Here is a 23668-nt window from a genome sequence, read left to right as displayed (position 1 = left end):
TTTTTGTATCTTTTTAGTAAGTTTTGAAATCAGCAAGTGAGTTCTCCAACTTTCTTTTTCAAGATTGTTTTGGCTATTTGGGGTCCCTTAAGGTTCTATATGATCTTTAGGATGGTTTTTTTCTATTACTACCAAAAAAAAAAAAGTTTTTTGGGATTTTGGTAAGGAGTGAGTTGAATCTGTAGATCGCTTTAGGTAGTATTGACATTATAGCAGTATTAAGCCTTCCACCCCATGAAAACTGGTTGTGTTTCCATTTATTTGGGTCTTTTAAAATTTCTTGTAGTGATGTTTTATAGTTTCAGTGTACAAGTCATTAGCCTCCTTGGTTAGGTTTATTAATAAGTACTTTATTCTTTTTCATACTGTTGTAAATAGAATTGTCTTCTTAATTTCCTTTTGGTATTGTTCATTGTTTATGTATAGAAATGCAAATGGTTTTTGTGTATTGATTTTGTATCCTGCAGCTTTGCTCAATTCATTTATTAGCTCTAACAGTATTTTTGTGGAATCTTTAGGGTTTTCTACCTATAAGATTGTATCATCTGTGAACAGAGATAGTTTTACTTCTTCCTTTCCAATTTGGGTGTTTTTTTTTTTCTTGCCAAATTGCTCTGACAACTGTGTTGAATGGAAGAGTTGAAGATGGACGTCTTTGTCTTGTTCCTGATCTTAGAGGAAAAACCTTCAGTCTTTTACTATTGACTATGGTGTTAGCTGTGGTTTTTTTAAATATGGTCTTTATTATAGTGAGGTTGTTTCCTTCTTACTGTAGTTTATAGAATTTTTTTTTATTATGATAGGGTGTTGAATTTTGTCAGAGGTATTTCTGCATCACTTGAGATGATCATGTGCTTTTTTCCCCCTTCATTAGATTAATGTGGTATATTATATTGATTTTTGAATGTTGAACTATCCTTGCATTCCAGGAATAAGTCCGACTTTGTCATGGTGTATAATTCTTCTAATAATGTTTGCTATTGAATTATGTTTTGTGTTTTTTTTAAAGATTTTATTTATTTATTTGATGGTGGAGGGGGAAGAGCACAAGCAGGGGGAGTGGCAGGCAAAGGGAGAGGCTTCCCGCTGAGCAGGGAGCCCAACATGGGGCTTGATCCCAGAACCCTGGGACTATGACCTGAGCTGAAGGCAGACACTTAACCGACTGAGCCACCCAGGTGCCTGAATTATGTTTGTTAATACTTTTTGAGGATATTTGCATCAGTATTCATCAGGGATGTTAGATTATAATTTTCTTGTGTTTTTGTCTGGCTTTGGTATCAGGGTAATGCTGACCTAATAGAATGAGTTCGTAAATGTTCTCTCTTCAGTTTCTTAGAAGCATTTAAGGAAGATTGGTGTTAATTATGATATAAATGTATGGTATGGTTCACTGATAATGCCATCTGGTCTAAGGACTTTTCTTTTTTGAGGAGGTTTTTGATTATGACTTGTTTGTTTTATGGTCAGTTTTAGAACGTGCTTCATGTGCACTTGAGAAAAATGTGTTCTGATGTTGGATGTAGTGTTTTGTCTGTTTTATAGTGTTGTTCAAGTTCTCTTGTTTACCTTCTGTCTGGTTCTTCTATCCATTATTGAAAGTGGAGTATTGAAGTCTCCAACTATTATTGTAAACCGTCTATTTTCCCCCTCAATTCTGTCAGTTTGCTTCATATATTTTGGAGCTTTGGTGTTTGGTGTATATATGTATATAATTCTAATGTTTACTTCATGAATACCTTTTTATCTATATAGAATATCTTTTTTTTGTAGCAGTTTTTGACTTAAGTCTGTTTTGTCTGATAATAGTATAGCCATCTCACCTTTTTTTGGTTACTACTTGCACGGAAAATATTTTTTATCCTTTTACTTTCAACCTGTGTGTGTGTCTTCTAGGTAGCATACAATTTGATCATGTTTTTTTTTAGTAGTTCTGGCAGTCTGCCTTTGGGGAGTTTAATCTACCTACATGTAATTACTGATAATGAAGAACTTACTTTAGTCATTTTATTATTTTCTGTATGTCTTAAGCTTTTGTATATCCATTTCCTCCTTTACTACCTTCTTTTGTGTTCAGTTGATTTTTTTGTAGTGTCACATTTTGATTCCCTTTCTCCTTTTCTTTTTCTGTATATTATTTAGATATTTTCTTTGTGGTTATAGAGATTACATATAACATCCTAAGTTATAGTAATCTAATTTGAATTTATACCAACCTAACTTTAATTGCATACATAAACTATTCATAGATAGCCCCTCCCCCACTTTTTATTATTGATGTCACAAACTGTCTTTAAACATTTTGTACTCATTAACAGATTTATAACTATTTGTTATTCATTTGTTTTTTTAAATCTTACAGAAAATATAAAATGGAGTTAACAAACCAAAATTAAAATAATACTGATTTGTATATTTGTTCATGTATTTACCTTTACTGGAGATCTTTATATTTTCACATGGCTTTGAGTTACTGTCTAGGGTCCTTTCCTTTCTACCTGAAGTAATCCCTTCAGCATTTCTTTTTTTTTTTTTTTTTTTTTATAGATTTTATTTATTTATTTGAGACAGAGAGAATGAGAGAGAGAGAGCACGTGAGAGGGGGGAGGGTCAGAGGGAGAAGCAGGCTCCCTGCTCGGCAGGGAGCCCGATGCGGGACTCGATCCAGGGACTCCAGGATCATGACCTGAGCCGAAGGCAGTCGCTCAACCAACTGAGCCACCCAGGTGCCCCTTCAGCATTTCTTATAGAGCATGTGTAGTGATAATGAATCTTCTTAGTTTTTGTTTATCTGGGAGTATTTTAATTTCTACTTCAGTTTCTAAGCACAGTTTTGCCAGATACAGAATTCTCATTTGACAGTTGTATCATCACACTGCCATCAGGCCTCCAAGTTTTCTGCTGAGAAATTGGTTGAAATCTTATTGAGGATTCCTTCTATGTGTTATGTTGCTTTTCTCTTGCTACTTTCAGAATTCTCTCTTTTCTTTGTCTTTCTTCAGTTTGTGTCTTGGTGTGGGTCACCATGGGTTTATCCTGCTAGGAGTTTGTTGAGATTCTTGGATTTTAGTTTTATGTCTTTTCATCAAATTTGGAAAAATTTTTTTCTCTTTAATCTCTTTGATCCTTTCTCATTCTTCTTTTTCTGAAACTCCCATAATGTATATACTGGTCCAGTTGCTGGTGTCCCACAAATCCCTTAGGCTGTGTTTATATTCTTTTTTCTTTCTGATCCGTAGACTCAATAATTTTAAAGGTCCTGTCCTCAAGTTTATGGATTCTTTCTTCAGCTTGCTCAGTTCTGCTGTTGAACCTCTTTGGCAAATTTCTCAATTCAATTGTATTTTTCATCTCCAGAATTTTGTTTCATTCCTTTTTACAATTTCTTGATATTCTTGTGTTACATTGTTTTCCTGATTTCCAGTACTTCTTTGTCCTTTTTTTCCTTTAGCTCTTTGAATATATTTAAGACAGGTATTTTAAAGTCCTCATCTAGGTAAATCCAATATTTGTACTGCTTCAGGGATGGTTTTTGGGAATTTGTTTTGTTCCTTTCTATGGGCTTTGTTTTCCTGTTTCTTGGCATGCTTTGTGATTTTTTTGTTGAAAAATGTGCATTTGGAAAAACAGTCACCTTTCCCATCTTTGCAGACTGCCAAATGTCAGGGCAGTCATCTGATGATTAGCTGGGTATGTTATGAGCCTAGAGATCAGCCTGCAGTGAAAGTTTGGCCTGGGTCTGTGTGTGAATTTCTCAGTTCCCCCTGTGTACATGGCTGGTTTTGAATGTCTTAATTCTCCAAAGGGTCTCACTTGAGCTTCTCCTTAGGGCCTCAGGTGTCTACGGTATATCTATCCACTCATAATTTTCTTCTCCAGGCATCTGTGGGTTTCTAGTTCCCCTTCAGCTTTCACCATTGCTGTTCAGTGCTTCTTCCACCTAAAATCCCAGTTAGACAAGGGGCGCCTGGTTGGCTCAGTCGTTAAGCATCTGCCTTTGGCTCAGGTCGTGGTCTCAGGGTCCTGGGATCAAGCCCCACATTGGGCTCTCTGCTCGGCGGGAAGCCTGCTTCTCCCTCTCCCACTCTCCCTGCTTGTGTTCCCTTTCTCGCTGTGTTTCTCCTGTCAAATAAATAAAATCTTAAAAAAAAAAAAAAAAAATCCCAGTTAGACAAGACAGACCAGTCCTTCTGGCAGATCCTAGAGAAGTTAGAATGTTTTAAGTAAAGTCAGCCCTATTCTGTCTGGTTTGAGGGAAGAATATGGAACTGGGTTGCTGTCTCCTTGAGTCCCAGACATACCATATAGAGAATAGGGCAAGAACGAATGAAAATGACCTGAACTTTGTTGTTCATGGCATTTTCTTGACTGGGCATTTGTTTGGTGCTGTAAATCTTTGACTTTTTCCAGAGCTCCTATAAGGTTAATTCAGCCAGTTTCTAGTCGTTTTTGATGTTTCTGTGAGGGCTTGGAACTTCTTAGTCATTTTGCTGATGTCACTCAAGAATGCTTTTTAAATTATAAAAATAAAATAAAGTTAGTGAAGGAAATTCAGAGCACACATAAATGTAGAAAGCTAAGGAAAAAAAAAATCTTACCTACAATTCTACTCTGTAGTAACCACTATTAACATTTTGATGTGTTGCCTTTCAGGCTTTTTTCCCCTTTGTCATACCTTTCATTTTGTCCTGCTTTCTCTTGTTCTTCTACCCTATACCACAAAAAAAAAAAAAAAAAAAAAGTTAAATAAAATAAGGTCTCTAAACATACTTTTAGTCAGTACAGTGTTAATTTTTGAATTTAGTGTACTTTTACATTTGACATCCCAAAATACTTTTACAGATACTCAAATTTTTCATTTATGCTTCTAAATGAAAATATTGTAGATCTTTTTCTTCTCTCTCTCTCTCTCTTTTTTTTTTTAAATAAAACACAAGTCAAATTTATTAGATTTGTCCACAGTCAGCAATGGTGATCTTGCTGGTCTTGCCATTCCTGGACCCAAAGCACTCCATGGCTTCCATAGTATTCATGCCCTCTTTTACCTGGCCAAAGACCACACGCATGCTATTCAGCCACTCAGTGTTGGCAGTGTGGATGAAAAACTGGGAAGCATTTGTGTTGGTTCCAGCATTTGCCATGGACAAGACGCCAGACCCTGTGCTTCAGGATGAAATTCTCATCATCAGATATCTCCCTGTAAATGGACTTCCTGCCAGTGCTATATGGCATATGAAGTCACCACCCTGGCACATAAATCCTGAAATAATCCTGTGAAAGCAGGGACCTTTAGAACCAAATCCTTTCTTCCCAGTGCTCAGGCCATGAAAGTTCTCTGCTGTCTTTGGAACTTTGTCTGCAAACAGCCTGGAGGAGATGCAGCCCACAACAATGTCGAAGAACATGGTGGGGTTGACCGTGGCTAGATAGCAGGGTGGGTCTAGGGCAGCAGTGTCTGCAAGGCCTAGGTATTTCTGATTATCCCCACAGGCTTGGGTTTTATTCCAGTCTTTACTCCTTTATTCAGTACATAAGAGTTAAGAAAGAAGTAGGTATGAAGAACCTATAATTTATTTTCCTTTGTCCTAGAAATTTCTGGAATTTTTACATCTAGAAAAAAGTGACAGCCCCTCATTCAAAGGGGTAAGCCATGACGACCTAGTATGGATCTTAACTTTCTTGAGAGCCAATATAAAGAGAAAGAACTCAACCTAGACAGAAATGGTAATGTTAATATTGTGACATCAGTTATTTAGGCTAGAGGTACCTATTAAACCAACTGAACTATTAACAATAACTAGATTCTTTAATCCTGTGCTATATTAATTGATAATTATAGTTAAGATTTTTAATTTATTTAGCTTTATATTATGTATATCTTGAGGCTATTTATATTTTGGTAAAAATTATATATTTGGTATGTTGTACTAAACTTGACATAGAGGGTTAAAGAAGAGTATGTGCATCTTAGTGGAAATTGTGTTCTACCTTCTTCCATTCCTACCTCTTACCTTAATCAGAAGCACCATAAAAAGTAATTACCTCTGATGTTTTTGGAATTTGGTTTATGGAAAGGTACCCTTTATACTTAAGCTGATTGATACGTGGGTGAATAAATTGGAAGTACTTTGTTTGTGGTTCACTTTTATACTGAGATGCATTGTGATTAATTTTTCTTCTTTTATCAGCAGATTTCTGCTTTTTATAGTTGTATGATTTCTTTTTTTTGGTCATTCATTAATTATTGACTATAATAAATGTTTACACCTAACTTCTATGTTTTATTTCACTGAAGTAGCAATATATAATCCAAACTTGGGTGTTTTCTTTCATAACTAACTTTGGTCTCTAGGAATACATTACTGTTAAAAATGGAGACTATTGTATTAGATTTTAGATACAATACTTTTATCTAGATGTATCTAGAATTAGATACATTACTTTTAAAGAGCACAGATTGTAGAGTTAAAAAGCTAAAAAGATTCCTTGGAAGCATAAGTCTAATTTTATAAGAAAATGAGGACAAAGAACTTACTCTTTTTTTTTTTTTTTAAAGATTTTATTTATTTATTTGAGAGAGAGAGAATGAGAGACAGCACGAGAGGGAAGAGGGTCAGAGGGAGAAGCAGACCCCCAGCTGAGCAGGGAGCCCCATGGGACTCGATCCCAGGACTCCAGGATCCTGACCTGAGCCGAAGGCAGTCGCTTAACCAACTGAGCCACCCAGGCGCCCCAAAGAACTTCTTCTAATAGGGAGTCTTTATAGTATGTTTTCTAATGTCACTTCTTTGTTCCATCAAGAATTACTTGTATAAAGCAAGTTTGATTATGGTATTGGTTGAATATTTAAGATTGATAAAGTGGCCGAGTTTAACACATTTTTCCTCCCCCATTTCTTTTAGGTGAATCTGGACTCGGGAAGTCAACATTAATCAACTCCTTATTCCTCACAGATTTGTATTCTCCAGAGTATCCAGGTCCATCCCATAGAATAAAAAAGACTGTACAGGTATGTACATTAGTATTGTTAATTGATGATAAGCTGGGGTAATGTTCACACAAAACACATGCTAATACTTTTATTATGCTTCCCTGGAGATAGGTTTTGTATTTGGTCTCATCCGATATAAAATGGTAAACCTGATTGATGTTAAAAAGAGAGAGGGTGAGCACAGGTAATTAGAGGAATTATCTTGACTAGAACCTTCTAAATTTGTCCCTAGGACCCTCTTAGAGATTATATGTAATAAATAATACCCCTAGAGTTATACTGTCCAACATGGTAGCTACTTGCCATATTTAGCTATTAAGTTTGAATAAGTTAAAAGCAAATAAAATTTAAAATTTAGTTTCTCAGTTACACCAGTCACATTTCAAGTGCTCAATAGACATATGTGGCCAATGGCTACCATTTTGGGTAGTACAGATGTATTTCCACTGTTGGAGAATGCAGTAATGGACAGTGTAGAGAAAACATGATTTGCAGAAAAGCCATTAATTTAATTTATTAATTAATTTAAATACAGTGTTCTATATACTCAGTGGCATAGTCCCATATGATAGATGAATGGCAGTTGGAATTCGTTAAGGCTCCCAAGCTATGTGTAGTCTAATTTAGTACTTTTCAGTCTTTAATGTGTGTTCAGATCAGCTTGTTAAATTTAGTTCCTGTTTTAGTTAGTTTAATCTGAGATGGGCTGAGATTCTGCATTCCTGAAAAATTTTAGGTGATGCTGATGCTGCTGACCCATAGACCACACTTCATATGAGCCTAGAATGCTCTAGGCTCCAGATCTGCACTGTTTAATACAGTAGCCAGTAGCCACATGTGTCTGTTAAGCTCTTAAAATGTGGGTGGTCCAAATGGAGATGTTATGCAAATATAAAATACATCCCAGATTTTGACAATTTAGTATGTAAAAAAGAATATAAAAGATCTTATTACTAATTTTTTATATTGATTACACTTCGCAGTGATAATATTTTGGTTATATTGTATTAAATAAAATACATTAATTTCACCTTTTATTACTTTTTAAAGTGGCTACTGAAAAGTTTTAAATTACTTATGTGGCTCACATTACATTTTTGTTAGACAGCACTCCTCTAAACTATTAATTGAAAAATTGTTAGTAGATTGGTGCAGTAGTAATACATAGCACATAAGCAGAGAGGAAGGGAGTGAATAGTTCTCGCTGGAGCAGGCTTTATTCAGGCTGGAGGTGGATTTGAAGGATTGGTAGTGATTATTCTAGTGTACAAGGTGGAAGGAAAGTCTGGAAATTCTGGGCAGAAACTCATATCAAACTGCAAGGTGCAGTTTAGTAATTAAATTCTTAAAGAAGTAATTTTGTCAAGTGAGTATTTTTTCTTTTTTTTAAAGTTTTCTCTGTTTTAGGAATTTTTTTGTATCCTTCATAGAGCTTGAAATTTCAAATTACTTGCAAAAATGTATTCTAAAACCTTGACACTACATTGCTTATTTATTTCGTGATCAGTGTTGGATATTTTAACCCTAAGCAAGAAGAGGAACTTTTAATTTTTTAATTTAGGTATTTAAATTCAAGATAAGTAAACTATGTATGTAGAAATGTTAAAGAAATCCCACAGTATAGATTCCCAAGTTCAAGAATATTTAGTCTAGGGGCACCTGGGTGACTCAGTTGGTTAAGCATCTGCCTTTAGGTCAGGCCACGATCCTGGAGTCCCAGGATCGAGCCCTGTGTTGGGCTCCCTGCTCAGCGGGGAGTCTGCTTCTCCCTCTGCCCTTTACCCTACTCATGCTCTCTCTCTCAAATAAATAAAATCTAAAAAAAAAAAAGAATATTTAGTCTAAAATATGTTAGATCTTAATGGTCATGTACCTGCCAGTAGTGTTCTTGGTAATTACTGCTGGTGAGAAAATTTTCTGAGTCCTCTTTGTAGTTCTGGCATATAGTGTAACTCCAGGCTTGCATTAGTAAGTCATTAGCATCTTCCAGGTACTATTCCAAGCAGTTTACGTGCATTAACTTATTTAATTCTTAGAACAACTTTATGAGGTAAGTGGTACTATTACCGCCATTTTACATATGTGGAAATTGAGGTACGGACACGGTCATATCCCTGAGATCACGTAGTTAGAGTGACAGAACTGGATACAAATCTAAGTGGTCTGGTTTAGTGTATATTCTATCAAATTATGCTGTCTCTATACTGTTGATATTTAATATAAGCTAGTTTCATAGGTTAACCAGTTCTTAATAGGTGGATTAGCTTTCCTTTACTGCATGTCCCTTTTTAATAATGTTTCATCCAACAGGTTTTTGGTTTTCTTTTTTTTTTTTTTAACCTTTTCCTTTAAAAATCCTACAAACGGAGATAGTTTCCCACCTAGGCAATTTAGACAAAATGAGGACAAAATGATTTGATCAGTGAAGTCATCTCTTCATCATAGTTATTAATATGTGAAAATAGTTAAAATAACATAAAAAATCCCTCTATAAGCAATAAGGGGCTGATTCAGCTAATGCTGACTAGTAAGGGATACTTACAGGAAGGGATTTTTTTTGTTTTACTTTTTAAATCTCAAATAGTACATACATGGTGTTTGCTATTGCTTGTTAGGTTTGAATTTGCAGTCTGGACTCAAGGGTAAGGACTTCCCTTTAAATATTAAACCTGAAATTCCAATAAACTACTGCTGGGTGGATGATGGAAGGAAGCAAATTAACTCATGAAAATTTTGTACCTTACCATGTTTAATTTTACTTTGCTTAATAAAGACAAAAAAACAATATTCTAGCTTTCTTAATTCATCCATGCAGTGATTTTTATCATTGCCTGAACACATGAAAGTATCAACACTTGCAATTTTAGGAATTCAACATATAGAAATCTAACCTGTCATACTCTGTAGCAAAGTATTTGCTTAAATAATGAGAGATTGCTTGTAATGTAGTTACAACAGTGTGTGTTCTGTCAGGGTCCACATGTTGTAAAAAGGATATTAAATAGGATTCATTATCATATTATCATCAGTGATTCTCCATATTGTGAGACTGAATATTTTTCCTTTTATCTTCTCAATTTTATACAGTGAACATACTTTTATAATTTTTTTAATGCCTTTCAGAAAAGAAAATATAAATACCAAAAGATAAAAAGTATTTATGAGGAATAAGATTTATATTAAGAATTGGTTCTAGGTCAGTTCAACAAAAATCTGTCCCCCAGAAGTCCTTATGCCAAAAATAAATTTGCCAAACAAATTTATTAAAAACACTGATAGACTATATGGTACTGTCTACCCTAAACCAGTTGCTCAGACCAAAAAACTTGGAGCCATCCTTAACTCCCTTTTTCTAAATCCACAGGCAGTCCATCAACAAATCCTGTTACCTCTACTTTCACAATATATCCAGAATCCTCCTTTCTTGTACTGCTCATATGCAGGACTCCATCATCTCTCTGCCTAGATTATTACAATAACCTCCTAATTCGTCTCTCTGACATGATCCTTGGCCACCATCCCAATCTTTTTAACAAAGCAGTGAGAGTCTTCTTTTACAGTCTCAGAGCAAGGCCAAAGTCCTTATAATATCTAGGAGACCCTATAAGACTTGCCCCCATCCCTCTCTATAACGTGTTTCCTACACTTTTCCGATTTTGGCTTATTCTCCTCTGACTAAACCAACTTCCTTGCTGTTCTTTGAATAGGCCAGTCCTACTTCAGGGCCTTTCCACTTCTTGTTTTTCTACCTGCAGTGTTCTTCCCTGAGATTTCCTCATGGCTTGCTCCCTAATTTTCATTAATTCTCCGCTTAAAAGTTAATTTCTCAGTGAGGCCTTGCCTGGCCACCTTATAATCTCCTTCCAGTCCCTACCCTGGCTCTAAATTTGTAAGCTCTGTGAAGGCAGGAACTTCATTTTATTCACTGCTTAAATTCAGTTCTTAGAAGTGCATCTGTTACATATTAGCATCCAGTATTTGTTGAATGATTGAACAAACAGTTCTAAAAATATGTAAGACTTAGCATTTAGTTGGGATATTTTAAAATTTGATGATCTTTGAAGGTTTTTATTTTCTTTGTGAAGTTTTGTAAATCACTGTTTAGAATAAGTGAAATAATTTTAAATTTGAGATTTTTTGAAGTTTTAACTTTGACAGCTTTTTTAAAATAAGTTTTATTCTATTTTTTCTTGAGCAAAATTTTTAAATTATTTTGTAGTTTTATACTAAAAGGGCACAAATTTTAGCATAAAGCTTGATGAACTTTTGTATATATATTCATATATCCAGGTAATTATCACACAGATTCAGATACTGTAGTACATTTCTAGCACCCTGGAAGGTTTCTTTGTGCCTCCTCTCAGTCAATATTACACCGAACTCCAAATATAAATAGCTTTCTGACTTCTGTCTCTATAGATTAATTTTGCCTTTCTTGAACTTCATTTAGATACATACTTTTTTGTGTCTGATTTCTTTCACTGAATATTATGTGGTATTTGTGCTATGTAGCTATAGTTCTTCTTCATTGTTGTATAATATTCCATGGTATGATTATATCATAAATTATATTCTGTTGTAGATAAGCATTTGGGTTTTCATTTTTTTACCACTATGAATATTTTTATACATTCTTTTAGTGGACCTGGACACTCGTTTCTGTTGTATGTCTGTGTAAATTAAGTATAAAGGTATTTTATTGTTTCAATTAATTTTCTTTGATTTCTTATGAGGTTGAACATGTCTTTCATACACATTAACTATTCAGATTTCATTGAAGTATTTTGATCATCTTAATATTTCTTATCTTTTTCTCCTTGATTTGGAGGAATTCCTTATCTAGATAATTGCCCCTTACATTTCAGACATTGAAGATAATTTCTCTCAGGCTAGCATCTGTTAAAGACGATGGGAGAGGCTCTCAGTTTGTTAGAATTGTTTTTACATTTGCTTGTCTCCCAAATAATCCTGTTTAAACTCAACCTTCTTTTAAGGTAACATTTCAATAGTGTTCTCTTCAATTGTGAGTATCTTCCCAACTCTCCCCCTTTTTTTTTTTAAACAAAGGAGTAATTAATTAGGGCTTGATAGTATCTCTAGTAAGATTTTTAAGACAAAGGCCTGAGTTATCACTCTTAAATCTCCTCTTTTTACCAAAAGTTAAGACCTATAACATCTGAGAACCGGATTCATTCTGACTAGAATCGCAGAGAAGTACTCTTTCCTGACTGTACCATAGAGGTATTCCTTCATATACTTGAAACAAGTTGAAGAATCCTGTGTACTCTCTTCCTCACTTATCTAGGAGAAAACATAACATGTTCTGAGTCATTCTGTTTATTTAGAGAATAGAAGGTAGTTTTCTTTTACAGTTGACTGGCTCTTCACCAAGCTCAGTAATCTAGCAGATAATCTCCTCTTGGAAGCTCATAAATTCTTTCAGTGGAGGGTGGTCAGAAGTATTACATCTCATCCCAGACATATCAGACCAGGAGAAACATAAAATCCTGAGTTTCAAAAGGCAAGTGCAATTTCCCTGACCTGAAGGCTTTCTGAAACCCTTCCAAACTGTTGGAAAAAAAAAAAAAGACAAAAAGAAAAATCCTGTGATGTAGCAAGGTAGGGAGTGAGATTTTAATAAAGACCGTGATCTCATTGATCTCATAATCTCCCTGAGCATTATTTATTTATAAGAGACTGGTATCATGGGGCGCCTGGGTGGCTCAGTCGTTAAGCATCTGCCTTTGGTTCAGGTCATGATCCCAGGGCCCTGGGATTGAGCCGGCTTCCTCTTCCACTGCTCCTGCTTGTGTTCCCTCTCTTGCTGTGTCTGTCAAATAAAAAAAAAAGAGAGAGACTGGTATCATAAGAAATTCCTTCACATTTGCAGTCTTGGAAGGAAAGGGAAGGTGTCTACACTGAACAGGGAGATGGTTCTGAGGTTCCTGTATATCAGTGGTTCTGATTTGAATGAAATTTTCAGTATTAAATAGAAGTCCTTTGTGATTAATACCCAATGTCCTGTCTTGGGCCTCAGGACTGAGTGCTACAACTCCAAATGTGAGCCAACACTGTAGTCCTAGAGTTCTTTATATAGGTGTTTCTCAAACTTGAGTGTATACCACAGTCACTTGGAACGCTTGCTAAAACAGATTGCTGAGTCCCCCTCCCCTCAGAGTTTGCTATTTAATAGGCTTGAGGCAGGGCCCAGAGAATTTATGTTTCTAATAAGTTCCCAGACTATGCATCTGCCAGTTAGGATACTATACTTTGAGAACGACTGCTCTGCAGTGTTTCTAGCCTGATAAAAACTGGTTTTATCCTGTCTCTCTGGAAAGAAGCTTAGAGAGGATACTGTTTATCCTTCATTCTTTCAGAATATTTCACAGTGAATGAAATAGTACCTGTAACTTCTGTTTTTATTCATATATTTTTTTTGTTAATAGACTGACAAAAATGAAGTGATAGAAAGAATTGAACACTTGTTGTACTTCATGTTCCATTCTCAAAAATAGAGCCTCAGATTAACAGTTTTAAGAAAAATATTACATACAGTGTTGTATGTATAGGAGCAAATTTTATAATTTTGTTATATTTGAAAATTTTTGAATCATATTTCAAGTCCGTGAAAGGTTGCCAGCTATCTCCAAGGGAAAGACTGTCCTTTATTCTGAGACTAAATCGTTTCAGTTTCTTTTGTGAAATGAGAGTGTTAGATTTTTTTTTAAAGATTTATTTATTCATCTGAGAGAGAGTGTGTGTGAGAGCGGGGGAGGGACAAAGAGAGAGGGAGAGAAAGAATCTCCAGCAGACTCCCCGCTGAGCACAGAGCCCAGTGCAGGGCTTGATCTCACGACCCCGAGATCATGACCTGAGCTGAAATCAAGTCAGACACTCAACCAACTGAGCCACCCAGGCACCCCAAGAGTGTTAGTTTTGTTTTGTTTTTTTTTAAGTTCTTAGTTGGCAACCTTATATTGTCCCCTTTAAAACTTTTTTTCTTGGTTTATGAAGTCCTGCAAATCACTTTTGCAGATTAAGTGGGTGTAGAAATTTTGGAAGTGAGAAAGGGTGAAAGCAGTGAATCCTATCCCTAAGGTAATGTTTTATAGACTCCTTGAGACCTTTATATAAACCCCGGTTAGGAAACTCTCTTGTTGATATTGGTCCAATATTGATTGTTTTTTGAACCATTCATAGAACAGACATTTGAATGTTTATCTTACACCAGGTTTTGGGGCTACAGTGATGATAGACATGATCAAAGTTCTTAAGCCAATCACAAGAAGGATATAGCAAATATGATTTAGTGAGAGTATGCTGCTGTAAGGTGCTATAGATTACTTGGCAAGGTAGTTTATAGTGAAGTAGTAGGAATGGAGGGCAAGATGGTACTGGTTTGAGAAGTGAGTAGTAAATGAGGCACTGATGATGGGATGGCTATGAAGGAGGTGATGAAAGTGAATACCTAGAGGTTGAATGTAGGGTACTGAGAGAGTCGGTTGGTTTTTGTTTCCAGAAAAGACCTGAGAATGTTTATATCCTATGGGGAGTTAATCCCTAAGAGATGAGAAGTTGAAAATAAAGGGTAAATAGTCTAAACAGTTGTCAATATGACTCTAATATGGAGTAATCAGATTCCTGGTATAGATTGAGAAATTATCCTTAGGAAGAAAGGGATCTATTCCACTGAATAGAAGGAAAGACTGTTGCTTCAAACAAATTGGGGATGCTCTTGTCTTCATATAGAGATGAGGTACTTTGCTGAGCATGGTGACAGTAGGGTAGAGAAGAGCCATGAGAGAGGCATGAGAGAGGCATGAGACTAGTGAGCACATAGAAGGATTATTGGATAGCAGGGAAATTCCTGTCAAATTGAAGTTCATGAATTTTGTGGAACAGAAAGATATCTGAGCTGGAAAGGAAAAAGAAGTAAAGGGTTTAGGAGGGGGGTTGCTAATAGAACATGAAAGGGACAAGGAACTTACGATCTCAGTGTAAGGAGTCAGGGGAAATGAGGTGTAGTGATTTGTAGCGGGGGAGGGGCAGAAGGAGAAGCAGGCTCCCTATGAGCAAGGAGCCCGATTCGGGACTCGATCCCAGACCCTTGGATCATGACCTGAGCCAAAGGCAGACGCTTAACTGGCTGAACCACCCAGGCATCCCTGGATCAGCTTTCTTAATAAACAAGGTCAGAGTCTTGATTAGAAGGAAATAATCTTTAGGCATAACGATTCTACTATTGGTCATTGCTTCTTAGTTTCTTGTGGAACATAATGAAGTATTTAAGTATTTAAGATAGATATTATATATCTTATATTTATTTAAATATCTATCTAACTTATTTAATTATCAGGCATTAAATAATCAAAATAGTTTTTGTCTTTGAGCTAAGTGGAATATCTCAGGCTGTTTAAGTCTCTGTTGTCCCAAGTCCCTGCAGAGCTTTGGCTGTAATGCCACCTCCTGAACAAGTTTGGATAGAGGGGTAAGCTCCTGACAGAAAACTTTAACCCTCTCCTTGAAATTTAATATAGTTAATTAAGTAACACTTTCTACTTAACAAGTAGCTCTTAAACATTAGGTTATAAAACTTCTAACGGTCTTTTGAAAATGAAAGAAATGAAGCTATGGAAACACTGAAGGTTTAATTTTTTTCTTAGATTGAAAAACGGAACAACATTAGAAAAAAGAGTGTCTTGGATTTCTGGGAACTAGGAGTCCAAAAGAGGCCTCAGTAAATTAATTATACATAAACAATATAATGGGCTTTAGTTTTATTTTTCAGAGAGAAACACGTAATTGAAAATATCCTTGATTCATTCCTTCAGTATTAAATTATGCATTTAATCTTAGAGAACTTTGAGTGATGCCATAAAATATGCTGATGTGACCTGCTTAAGTAAAGTGCATGGGAAAGTGGCCATTTGGAATAGATTTCTTAAGAAAAGTTTGAAATTCCTGGACTTGAACTAATTTGTTTTCCATGGATCCCATGAGGATACTTGCAAAACCAGATGACAGGATACAGTCAGATACTGTGAATGGCACTAGTTTACAGTTAAGTTTTCTGGATCTCTTCCATATGTTGCCTTCTTCTTTGTATTTGACCATGTATGGATACATAGAATTTCATAGGCCAGAAAAGTCCTTTTATAAACAGACTCTTTAAAGTATTTAAAATACATATCTTAATTTTTTTATGTCCGTAAACAATTACGTTGTTAAACTGATGATAAAAACAAAAACAAGGAAACAAGGATATTAAAATTTAAGATGGTATGGTGTGATTAGTATACAACCTATTATTGAAGATAGAAATGGGCTTTGCTTAGTAATAAGGAACCAGAAATGGTTTAGAGTAAAATTGGGAGATGATTCATGTAGAACAATTGTATTTTGCATCAGTTTCTAATATATAGTGCTGTGTCATTTAAAAGCATTATTAGGTACAGGGATGGAATGATTACTTTGGATATTTCTGCTTCAGTGACAGTTACCATAAATGAATAAGCTGTTTTTATGAAGGAATGGAAGCAAATTCAAAATATATTGAGATGTTGGAGATTGACCATTTTTTTAGTTGATATATAATGACAACTTGATTGTCTTTTGACTAGAGGACAACCATTTTTATAAAATACAAACTTTGTAAGTCACATGACATAATATAATTTTAAAATTTTCTTAAATAATTTTTACTTAACATAATATTTTTAAGTTTTGAAAATCTAACACTGGTAAGTCTGATTATTTCCTCATTTTGCTTTCTCATATTATGAGAGTAACCTCGTATCAGACTAGATGTATTATCTTAGCTATGTGGTGTGAAACAGTGGTCTTCTAAGCAATGCACATCCATTATTGATACTGAAAATGGCCAGAAAATATTAAGAACCCTATTTATTGATATTTACTTTTTTAATCTACAGAGAATTAATACTGTGTTAATACTTATTAACAGATTTCCAATTGTATATATTTGGTAGATATAAATAAATATATTTGGGATGTTCAGAATTTCCACTGGTGGTTCACACTAGGATTAAAGCAGTATAAAGACCTTTGGTCTAAAAGATAAGACCTTTGCCTCTTATTTGTCTAAAAGATTAGAAGCCCCTCCATGGACATACATGTCCAAATCTCAGGCAGTGTTTTCAATTTTAACAAGATTTTTTTTTTTTTTTTAACAAAATAACTTTTGGGGCGCCTGGGTGGCTCAGTCGTTAAGTGTCTGCCTTCGGCTCAGGTCATGATCCCAGGGTCCTGGGATCGAGCCCCGCATCGGGCTCCCCGCTCTGCGGGGAGCCTGCTTCTCCCTCTCCCACTCCCCCTGCTTGTGTTCCCTCTCTCGCTGTGTCTCTCTCTGTCAAATAAATAAAATCTTAAAAAAAAAAAAACGAAAACTTTCGGTTGCCATAGACCTGTACTGTCCAATTCAGTGTCACCAAGCCACATGTATCTATTTAAATTAAAGTTGATTCAAATTAAATAGTTAATTCAGCTCCTCTGTTGCTGTAGTCACATTTCAAGGGCTAAGTAGCCACCATGGCAAGCATCTACTATATTGGACAGTGCAGATACAGAACATTTGCATCATCTCAGAAAGTTCTGTTGGACAGTGCTACCACAGACTTTCTTGCTCAGCAATCTCAGTCTTAGTTCCTCAGTCTCTTCATGCTAGCCTCTGTAAAAATTGCCAAAGGAAAATGGAAAGACATCATATCTGTAATCCCAAAAGATACACCTAACTTTTTCTACCTAGAAATTAGTCACTTTTCCTTTCCAAAACGTAAATAGTTGAAGTTGCTTTTCACATGTTGATTTTTCCCTTAAGTCTTATAGTACTTAATTCCTTAATTCATACCATCTTATGGCAGTTAACACTCAAAATTTGAGTCTAATTCTTCTCTCTTAAATTAGCCTGTCAGTATACGTAGAGCCTGTAGTCTTAATTAGCCCTTGATATAAATGTACATTGAATGAAAACTTGTGTTTTTCTGGGGCAGCATTCCCCTTTTCTGTTTGAATCAGTGTTTACTTTATCTAGCAGGAGCATGTGCCCAAGATGAATGATTTATATGTTCTGATACACAGCTTGGGGTTACAGAAAATCTTAGATTGTAGGAGGAACGGTTGGCATTGTTTAAGTCCAATACCCTTTCTCAAATAGAATATTTTTACAAATTGTAAAGAGAACCAAAGATTTTAATCAGAGTTAGTAGGATTTTTTTTTTTTTTTCAGTGCCTGCACCTTTGCTGATTGCTTTGGTCTAAATGTGCAGTATAATATTTGAGAAGAGAATTGGATCTTAGCCATATCATAAACACAAGTGTAAATAATTATGGCCATGCTGAGAGAGATTTGGGAATGGTAATAAGTTAACTTGAGTAATTGATTTGGACCAAACTAGAAGGAGATAGTCCAGGAAAACATTTACTGTAAATGGTACATTAGATATACTTGTCTGGTTAATTGCATTTGATTTCTATGAATTACCAAATCATTCAAGCACATTATTTATATTATTAGATACGCATTTAGATTATATGAATATTATATGGCTTTAGTGACTATTACTTTTTCCCAGTTCCTGTTTTCCTTCTTTATGTCAATTATAAGCCATAATCCCAATATTTATATATGTGCTTTTCTTTCAAGTAACCAGGACTTCTAGTATTCACAGTAATTGATTCTAAAGAAAATGTGGGGGTGGGTATTTTGTTTGTAAAAATTTCCCAGTTGGTTTTGATTAATGCTCATCCCCTGCCTCTTACCTTGTAGGAAACCACAGGTGTAATGTGTGGTATTAATATCTGTACCAATGACTCTTACAGGTGGAACAATCCAAAGTTTTAATCAAAGAAGGTGGTGTTCAGTTGCTGCTCACAATAGTTGATACCCCAGGATTTGGAGATGCGGTGGATAATAGTAATTGGTAAGAAGGGTTGTTGTCACTGCTTTATATTGCATTTGGAGTATCGGTGGTTAGACTTTTTCTGCTTAAGATTTTTAAACTACTCATTTTAGCAAACGTCACTGAACTTTTAAGTGATATGACTCGAGTTCTTTTACCAACTTTGCCACTTACTTGAAAATGTTGCTTAACTTCTCGGAACTGATTTCTATAAAATGGAGATAATACCTGTCATAGAATTATTTTGAAGACAAATTCCAAAACAGTATAGATACAAGAATTCTCATTATTATAAGGAAGTTAAAACTTTCCATTGTCTACTATAATTTTATCCATTTATTGTATATATTATTTTCTATCACATCCTAATTTAAACCTAATTTAAATGTTCAGTTTTTCCAAGTCATAAGTTAAGAAAACATTCATGACATTCTATTTGGAAATAATACCTTAGTATCTTATAAACAATATTTAAATTTTTCTTTGAGTACCACATTGTTTTTGAAGTAAATTTCTGTGTCAACTTTTAAAACACCTAAATAATCATGGAACACTACATCAAAAACTAATGATGTACTGTATGGTGACTAACATAACATAATAAAAAAAAAAAAATCTAAGTTCATCATGAGGTTTTTGTATCATTTAATCTTATACTTACCAGTGCAAATAATATGATAATTTGGTTGTGCTTTGACTCTATATAATTAATTTTCTTTGATTTGGAAAGTTTAGAAATAATGGAATCAAGATTTATTCAATGTAATTAATACTTGTTTTTGAATCAGTATAGGTAGAAAAATTTGAGATCTCTTCCACTGGTTTGATTGGTTTTGCCCATTTAAAAATATTGATTACTCTACTTGAACAGTCATCAGTTCACATTCATATGTAAATTGAAACTTAATTATTTTATTTATCTGCTTTCTATAGCTGGCAGCCTGTTATTGACTACATTGATAGTAAATTTGAGGACTACCTAAATGCAGAATCTCGAGTGAACAGACGTCAGATGCCCGATAACAGGGTGCAGTGTTGTTTATACTTCATTGCTCCTTCAGGACATGGGTCAGTACTTTGATACTTCTGATAACTTGCTTTTGCTTATTATTACTGAACTTTGGGTGCATGTTTTAGTAATCCAGATCTCTGTGGAGTACATTTAACTACACCAGTTGTGAAATCCCAAATTCTATATAAAAATGGCTTATAAAAAACACTTTTTAAGTCCTAGATGAGCTAATTTTACTTCTTAGTTCACACATAAGGCTTTTTTACCTGCTTCACTATAAGAAACAGTGTTTCCATCATGGTTTAATGTCTCAGTGTGGCTAGTTTAGCTTCCCCTTTTGACCTCTTGCCACAAATTGAATTACCAAATAATGAGGAACAGCTATAACAATTAGCTTAGACATATTCTAAGAAACTCCAAAGATGTTTTTACTATGGATCTGGTGGAAAAGGTTATAAAAAAAATTAAGTACCTAAGTTCTTATGTGCCGTTTATTTCTTCACTAAGTTTCTTTGACTTTGTTTCGTCTTAGCTATCACAATCATATTATTTTTCATATCATCCGTGCTAACCTTCTACTTATTAGGAGTTTAAATGTAAGTATCTGGACATTCATATGATCTGATTATTCTTTTTGTTAGTATGGCCAGCCTCTATTCCTTTTTTTATAGTTTGTACTTCCTCTGTCATTTGAGTAGATATGTGTCACTGTCAACTGCAGATGTTTGTATTTACTCTCCTTCAGTCTTTTTCTTTGGGTAGATGACTCTGCATAGCTCAGCCACCTGATGATTAGAGCTGCTATCTCTCTACCAAAAAGAACCGGAATATTATATAGCATCACACTAAATAGCATTACACCACCTCAGATTACAGTAGTATAAACCAGTTCCTTCATAACAGTACCTTTCTCTTCTATTTTCTGCTGCTTTCTCCACCGTTTCCCTAGATAAGCTAATGCTCATTATCATTATCGTGGTTGAGCAAAAAGTCTTAATTATGTAGTTTACCATTTTTGCACTGTCAGATTGTAGTGGTGCAAATGTTTCTTCTTTTGTTTCTAATATTCTTCTACAGTGTTCTTAGAAGTTTACATATTTAATGTGCAAAATTGACTCATCTACTTAAAAGGCTCAAAAAAATAATCTCAAAAACACAACACACTATATATAGCCTTTTATGAGTACTTGCTAGCTTCTTCCTGAATTTATGTACTTTTTTTTAATCATTCTATTTTATCTATTGTATCTATCTATTTTTATCATATCATTAACTTGTTAGGGCTTTTTCTTGGAAGCCAACAAGTAAAATCTTAACTACACTGTAGTCACTAGAAATTGGTCAGTTTTTATCCAGTTTTATTATTTTAGATCTTTTGGACCCTCTCCAAGATTTAGTAATTCTTATGAAATCACATTCCTTCCATCCCTGGGGGAAAGTATATTTCTTAAAATTGCATGGGAAATAAGATTAAAAATTTTTTTTTTTTTAATGATTCAAACAATGTGTAGTAGCTTTGGGCCATTTCTTATTTGTCATGAGAGATGGGAGTTCAAAATTTTTATTTTCTAGGCATAAAAATGTGCTTTTGAATAGTTTCTCATCTTAACTACTTCTAGGCATGGAACAAAGTTTTGCCCATTGGTATGTGTTACTGTGGATTAAATAAAAGAATAAAACACTGAATTTATGTAGAGAGTTCTTGATCTCCTGTTCACTACAGACTGAAATTCTAGGCAGTCTAATAGATGAATCAGGGCCTTTCTGTCTTATCTGGGTAGTCCCTAGATTCCCTTTTTTGAGGGGTCCTGTTTTGGAGTAATTATAAATTGGTCCAACATTGTATTTTCAGTGTCCCCCACCTCAGCCCACCTAGTGTCATCACTAAACGCAAGACTGATTTATGATTTCAGGAATTGTTGCTTCATTTTCTGTTCAGTGATTGGTAAAGCTGTTAAAATTAAAAACTGACTTGGAACTTGAATTTTAAAATGGTATTTTTACCCTTTTGAATATTGATTGCCATTTAAAAAAAATCAGTGTCATTCAGTGAGTTTTATACAGAAGATTTTTTCCCCTTAGAAATATATGTATGTGTATATATTATAAATATTTGTCATTTGCCCTGTAGTCATTTTATTTTGTTGTAGGCTTTGAGGTTAAATAAATAGTCTTTTCCCTCTAATGTGGGTTTATCTTCTAGAAATTCTATAAAGGACTTTCCATTGTTTAAAACTAAATTTCTTGGAAAAGATGACCTGAAATAAAACTAAATGGACAGAGGAAAAATTTCAACCAGAATGTAATCTACATGTGAATTAATGTTTTCTGCTGTTGACATTTTGTAAGCTTCTGAAATTTGTATTCTAATTTAAAAGGACAGAAGGGTTTTATCGGGGCTTTTATAAAGGTTTTACCTTTTTTCCCCTAAAGTTTAATTTTTAAACTGATTTAAATGTTCTTCGGCCTTGTTGTTTTATATTTAAGAAGTTGACTTTACCCATTTCCTTCTCATTGTTGTTTTTTAGTGTCTTTTTCTTTAAAAGTTGAGATAATAAATATTCAGCAAGTGCTGTTTTACTTTTAAGTGTAAAACCTTGTTAACTTAGATTTTGATTTTAATATTTTATATTAAGTGATCTTAAGATGTATTAAAATATTAGATTAACTGAATTCTTGTCTGTTACTGGTGTAATGAGGTGGTACTGGTGGTAACTTAAATTTGTCATGAGTATAATCTGGAAAATGAACTATAAAAATTTACAGATCTGAGACTGATTGACCAGGCCATGGCTTTTATATTTAATGTTGTATGTAATGACTGATGAAAAAAAGCAAAACTTAAATTTTTTCAAAGTTGGTTATGTTCTTTCAGTTAGCACTTACGAAATAAGGGTGCTGTTTATAGATAATACAGTGTTATTCCAGCGACAATCTCTTTTCTATAGTGTTCCCTATTCTCTGAATGCCAATATCACATTTCAAAGGATTCAGGATAAGGAGAATTAGAATAGGAGGTAGGTGTCTTCTCCATACCTGCCTTCCTACTCCATATCCCTATCTTTCTGCCAGTCAGCATCACTACCACTAAGAGGTATAGTATTATTTATGATTTGTTAGTAAAAAGGAATACCTCTTTAGTCTCTGGGTCCCCGACCTCCCCGCTACTTATACATATATGTATATACTCCCACACACAATATGTTTATTTAACTATAGTACTCTAAAAGAACTCTAACAAGGGCTTTCTCTTTATTTTATATTAATAAAATTCATAATTAAACTAGATCTTTTTTCCAGTTGTTTTTAAGGTTTGTAAGTTAAGGAATAACAATTTAGAATGGTATTTCTATGAAAAATATTCCCATCTTCATTTATTTTTGTGGAATATTAATTTTTAGCCTATAATATATTCTAGATGTGAAGAATTTCTTTGGTTTTCATTTAGAGTTATTCAAGAACATAAGGAAAATCACAGCACCTTACTTTTTTGGTCAGCAAATATTTGGATACCTCAGGTGTCGAACTGTAATAGGTGTTGGAGATATAGATATGAGACAAAGCCTTGCTCTTAAGGATCTTCTAGTGAGAAGATGGGGAAAACAGATACACAATATATGACAAATTAAGTGTTGTGACCGCTTAGAAGATGCCTAGCGTTAGGTTGGAGAAATATTCCCAGAGGAAATGAGAATTATAAGCCAAGTCCTAAAGGACAAAAAGGAATTAGGCAAGCCAAGTAGAAGG

At 34.5% G+C, this 23668-nt stretch overlaps 1 protein-coding gene across 6 annotated transcripts in view; it reads left to right on the top strand.

Moving 5' to 3' along the window:
- The window catches only part of SEPTIN7 (septin 7), a 120477-nt gene that overhangs the window by 66897 nt on the left and 29912 nt on the right, over nucleotides 1–23668 (top strand). For 5 of the 6 annotated variants that reach the window (XM_032401785.1, XM_032401782.1, XM_032401783.1 and 2 more), the window contains 3 exons: nucleotides 6903–7009; nucleotides 18830–18930; nucleotides 19843–19977. In XM_032401785.1, the coding sequence (XP_032257676.1) occupies nucleotides 6903–7009; nucleotides 18830–18930; nucleotides 19843–19977 (343 nt within the window). Of the gene's footprint in view, nucleotides 1–4937; nucleotides 5725–6902; nucleotides 7010–18829; nucleotides 18931–19842; nucleotides 19978–23668 lie in introns of those variants that run through there. The other variant, XM_032401786.1, reaches the window with a different exon arrangement.

Source organism: Phoca vitulina, unplaced genomic scaffold (assembly GCF_004348235.1).
Source record: "Phoca vitulina isolate PV1807 unplaced genomic scaffold, GSC_HSeal_1.0 scaffold4, whole genome shotgun sequence".
In the NCBI taxonomy this organism is placed as follows: domain Eukaryota; kingdom Metazoa; phylum Chordata; class Mammalia; order Carnivora; family Phocidae; genus Phoca; species Phoca vitulina.
The sequence above is the reverse complement of the archived record's forward strand: the minus strand, read 5'-3'. Positions and strand labels throughout refer to the sequence as shown.